The 4,901-nt window shown below is 37.2% G+C and overlaps 2 protein-coding genes across 3 annotated transcripts; one reads left to right on the top strand and one right to left on the bottom strand.

Moving 5' to 3' along the window:
- The first annotated feature begins 105 nt into the window (after nt 1–105).
- On the top strand, nt 106–1,621 carry LOC112459462 (protein brunelleschi-like). Of its 2 annotated transcripts, none has more exons than XM_025023566.1 (4): nt 106–674; nt 755–975; nt 1,067–1,414; nt 1,529–1,621. In XM_025023566.1, the coding sequence occupies exons 1-3, from the start codon at nt 292–294 to the stop codon at nt 1,096–1,098; spliced, it is 636 nt and encodes a 211-aa protein (XP_024879334.1). In that variant the 5' UTR covers nt 106–291; the 3' UTR covers nt 1,099–1,414; nt 1,529–1,621. The 2 variants fall into 2 exon arrangements, with proteins under 2 accessions (XP_024879334.1, XP_024879335.1); XM_025023567.1 differs by having other exon boundaries at nt 1,519–1,611.
- On the bottom strand, nt 1,437–2,767 carry LOC112459461 (ATP-dependent DNA helicase PIF1-like). Its single transcript, XM_025023565.1, is given in 3 exon segments — nt 1,437–2,390; nt 2,393–2,515; nt 2,677–2,767. Coding segments are annotated over 2 exon segments (750 nt in total). The 5' UTR covers nt 2,487–2,515; nt 2,677–2,767; the 3' UTR covers nt 1,437–1,734.
- Nucleotides 2,768–4,901: the final 2,134 nt, after the last annotated feature.

Here is a 4,901-nt window from a genome sequence, read left to right as displayed (position 1 = left end):
CATTTAATAATAGTTATTTGTGTAACAAGTGAGGTAAGATGGAAATTGCGGGTGCGGAGTGGACGCACGAGCCGAAGGCGAGTGCGACCACCCGCACCCGCAATTTTCAACTTACCGCACGTGTAACATACCCTATTTTATTTATATTACAAGTGCGTGTAAAGTGGCCTATTACGCGCGTAAAACGTGCATACCTAGATGTTTTATTATCACCATCAATAAAAGTGTAATATCATTGAAGATAAACTTTTTCCAACAGATTATTTGTGGGTGGAAGGAGATATCTGTGAGATGTCAATGCTGCTCATAAATCCTTTACCATTTGAATTGCACGTGTCTAACATGAGACTTTTGACAAACGGTGTAGTATTTGAATCGATACCAGAAAGTATTAGCCTGCCTGCTGAGTCTGGTCCGATTGCGGTTACGTTAGCAGGCAGACCCAAGGAAGTTGGTGATTTAGAAATACTCGGATTCAGCACGCATACATTAGGAGTTAAATCTAACTGTAGATTGAGATACATGGAGGGTATGTTACATCCTCAATATACGGTCGAAGTCATTCCAGTCTTACCAAGAATTGATGTCGCAACTAGTTTGCCTCAAACTGCTAGTTTCAGTTCCGGCGACAATATAATTACCAGCGCGAGTATATCTGTCTATGGCGGTGAGAGGTTTGTGTCTACTGTTAGCATTAACAATTTTTTTCCCTCAATATTATTTTCGTGTAAAATGGTTTCGCTTACATTTGCAGCCCCGAGTGTACCGTGACGATAACGAACGCCGGTCAAGTTCCTATTGAAATGGTCGATTTATCAGTACAGTCCACTCTTGATGCTGTAACTGAGAGTAAAATTTTCAAATGGAGCGATGAGAATCTAATAACGCAATTGCCTTCACAACCTGGCAGCAGTGCGAGTCTTACTTTATATCTGTACGCAGCGACGGATTTTATAGCGCCTTTGATTAGAAATTGTAATATAATCGTTAATCATATTATTATGTTAACATAATTTTGAAATATTATTAATTTTTCCTCTTTGCTAAATTTACAATTTATTTTCAGATGTCACTGTCTTAGTCAACCAAGTAGTTTAATATCACATTCAGCCCACAGTTCTTTACCATCTAGGCTTAGTTCTCCGTCTAATACGAAAAGACAATCCGAGCTGACCTCTTCCTTCAGATCGGGAATAAGTTCGCACTCGGCCACTCTTCTGTAGCAAGCACGCGTTTGTCGAAACTTGCGGTACCTTTGCAGATGTCTAATATTATCGAAGGTCAATTGAGAATAAAATATTCAGGAGGTGGAGGCTTGGTAACTGGATACTGCAGAATTTCATCTGTTTTTTATAACCATTGAGATGCTACCCAGTGTGCAGATTACTAATTGGGATGTGTTGCCGGCTGAAACGTAAGTCACGAAAACGCAAATATTTCGTAAAATAGTATTTATTTATACAACTTGTATCTCATATGTTATCGCACATATTTTATCTATAAAAATTCTTTCGCTAGCAATTTTTAGACCATTGCAATTTTATCTCGTACTGGACGTGACAAACATGACAAATCACGAAAAGGAATTGCACTATACGCAAAATAAATGTATATACATGGAAGGTAAAGAACCATGTAGAATTCCTGTTCCAGTTGACCGATGTCCACTTAATAAATTATCTATGGTAATAACGGAGACGTGTGGCCTATTCGAAGATATACCGCAATGTAATACTATTCTATCGTAATACTATTTTTTATAACGATTATTAATATAAATAGAACGATTATTAATAATATCTTTCTCAGTAGATACGACTTATCAGTGCCTGCGCTACCGGTGAAAAACACGTTCTTCTCGCTGAGTACCGCGTTCAGAATTCGCGTTTGCTCCTCAGTCAACTCTCCCGCGGTAGGATTCTCGTACAGCTTCTTTGCCGCGGGTACCTTAGGGCCATTGTCGCTGAAATGCTTCCGCTTCCTGACCACGCCCGGCGACGGAGTGGTGACCGTCGCGCGTGACGCAGCCATAGCTTTCTCCTTCGCTCTGTTGACCTCTGTGCTTGTAGCTGGACTGATGTCCTCGCCACCGCCGCCCGGTTGCACATTCGCAAAGAGCTTCTCCCGCAAGAGATCCTTCGGGACCTGTACTTCCTGGCCCGTCAGCTTGACGAATATAGTCTTCAGGAAATTTATCAGCTGGGAGGAGTGTGCGTTTGACAGGAACAACGTGCAGTTTTGTTCTTTAAACTTGATGGACGCCTTCCCCTCGGTCATGAATTTATTGAATACCGATATACTTCTTAGGGGTAGCTTCGTGAGCGCGTTCGCCTTCTCGGCGCGTACCTCGACCAGCAGTTTGCGCTGATTGTCTCAAATCAGGCGCAAATGCCGTCGAGGTGAGTCGCCTTCCTCAGGATGGATCCTTGCGCGTTTAACCATTCCACGGCAACGGTGCAGGTCAACAAGCAGCTGTCAGAATCCATGTCCCCCTCGCAAGTAGAGTTTCGTTCACCTAGGAAACGCCATTTACAGGTATTTTATATTTTACCTTCATGCAAGTATATATGATATTCGTAAAATAAAATAAAAAGTTGCTCTAAAATGACACCCTAATATACATGCAGACACACACACACACACACACACACACACGTATACACATATCTTGCTCACCTAATAATCGATCCAATAGCCTTCGTTGCGTATAATTTTTTGCATTCTAATTGGCATCGAATTACAGACAGCACTTATAAGTTCTGGTCGAGTACGTAAATTTTCCCAGGTGGCACGAGCATGGGCTATGAGATCATCTCGAGTTCGGTCCTGACCAGATACCCAACCTTTGACCATGACACCTGTTAAAAATCAATCACATTCTCCGGTAATTAAATTTGCAGTGTTATATGTTTTAAGGTAATTAAATATAATAATAATTTATTCATATTTTTCATATTAAGTAGCTATTAAAGTACTCATTAAGATATAATTCTCAGAATTTGAGGTTTGTCAATGTATATTTTTATTTTCCTATAAAAGAGAATTTTATTTTTGAAAATAGCTTTATATAACTGAATGTAGTAAAAATCTTTCAAAAACCTTGCATTTATTATAAAAATAAATAATATTAATATCAATATTAATGTAATTACAAACTAATTATAATTATTTATTATTAAATAATTAATACTATTATTATAATTTATATTAGAATATTAATATTTGTTATTTATTCATTTTTGTTCAAATTTTTTATAATTTACATGTTTTCAGTTTATTCTGATCATAATCAATATCGTTATTAAAACTCTTATTCAATAAAATACAAAATTCTCAAATTCTTTTTATTATATTAACATTCTATTATTATAACATCCATTACAAGGAAGGATAAGAGGAGAAAAAATAAGAACTTACTCCAGATGTTCTCGATAGGATTTAAATCTGGTGATTTACTCGGCCACCTGAGAAGAATTACTTCCGGATGTTCCTCGAACCATTGACGAACAATATTCGCTGTATGGACAGCGCTGTTATCCTGCATGAAATGTAGGACGTCGTATTCCTCTGCGGGAAATCGTTGCCTCGCACTCGGCAACATTACATTTTCTAAAATATGAATGTAATATGCAGCGTTCATCCGCGGAGGGATCTCCTCAAACTCCATAACACCAGCAGTCGACATGCAACCCCAATATCCGCACGTTATCCGGCCACTCCAACTTTTTTGAATAACATATTGAGGCTGTAATGCCACGTCACGGCCTCGGCGACGATAAACGTGTTGCCGTCCATCGGCGGAAGATGTAAAAACCTAGTATTATATAGTATATTATATTTCATATTATATAGCATATTATATATAAACACACTAGATGTAAGAATATTATAATACAATAATATAACTAGTTTTAAACAATGTAACAAATATATAAGATAATTTTTTCTATTCTTTAATAAATATTATTCAAGTTATAACAAAAATGTATCACAAAAATTCTTAATATTTTTTTAAATTCCAGGAAAGTATAGATACCTTTTCGTCAGACCATATAATTTTTGCCCAATCATTAGGAGTCCAATTCAAATGTTCTCTTGCAAAATTGAGTCGCTCTTGACGATGAGCGTCGGTAAAACTTGGCTTCCTTTTTGGACGACAAGCTACAATTCCAGCTTCTTTTAATCGTCGGCGACCGGTGCTTACTGAAATCGGTAGTTCCGTTTCTGTGATCGCTGTATTTATTGTTGAAAAAGGGTCCTCTTCAATGTAATTATAGAGATGTAAGTCCTCTTCGACAGTTGTAATTTTTGGTCTTTTATTGTTTTTTCGATGATCCGCCAAAGCAGGATTTCCTCCTTCTTCGTATCGACGAATCCACAAACACACTGTTTTTATATTACATCCGATCGTAGCCGCAATTATGTTTTTAGACATTCCTGCTTGCCATAATCCTATAATCCTTCCACGCGTTGATGGCTTTAAATTCGCAAAAATGTTACGCTCTTCCATGTCCATAATCGTCCAATAAACAGTGCCAATAAACAATTTGATATAGCACGATATAACACGACGACGGTAATAATAATGAATAACGGATAAAAACAAAACACGATTGATTAAGCAAACCCAGTTGCGCATTGTTGGTAAGAATAATGTGTTTGTCTTTTTTCTTATCATTATAGACATGGAAGATAGAGACCATTTATAAGGAAATAACATTTTTGCGACTCTAATTCAATCAGTGCATGAAAAAATCATACGCTTATTGCAAAGAGAAATGCCTGAAAACGAAATCGTAGCTACAATTAGGCGTAATATAAAAATAGTGAACTTGTAGATTTAGCGATACAAAAAAGCAAGTAAAACTATATTTCAGTGGATCGTAAAAAATAAAAGATCG

This window comes from Temnothorax curvispinosus, unplaced genomic scaffold, assembly GCF_003070985.1.
Source record: "Temnothorax curvispinosus isolate PA1 unplaced genomic scaffold, ASM307098v1 QBEX01009834.1, whole genome shotgun sequence".
NCBI lineage: Eukaryota > Metazoa > Arthropoda > Insecta > Hymenoptera > Formicidae > Temnothorax > Temnothorax curvispinosus.
Note: the sequence above shows the minus strand (reverse complement) of the source record. Positions and strands in the feature narration are given on the sequence as shown.

Excerpts from the sequence above, each read along its gene's own strand:
- LOC112459462 (XM_025023566.1), top strand. The coding sequence starts at position 292 with ATGTCAATGCTGCTCATAAATCCTTTACCATTTGAATTGCACGTGTCT. Across the intron at positions 675-754 it reads TCTGTCTATGGCGGTGAGAG|CCCCGAGTGTACCGTGACGA; the intron begins GTTTGTGTCTAC and ends TTACATTTGCAG. Across the intron at positions 976-1,066 it reads AGCGCCTTTGATTAGAAATT|ATGTCACTGTCTTAGTCAAC; the intron begins GTAATATAATCG and ends ATTTATTTTCAG.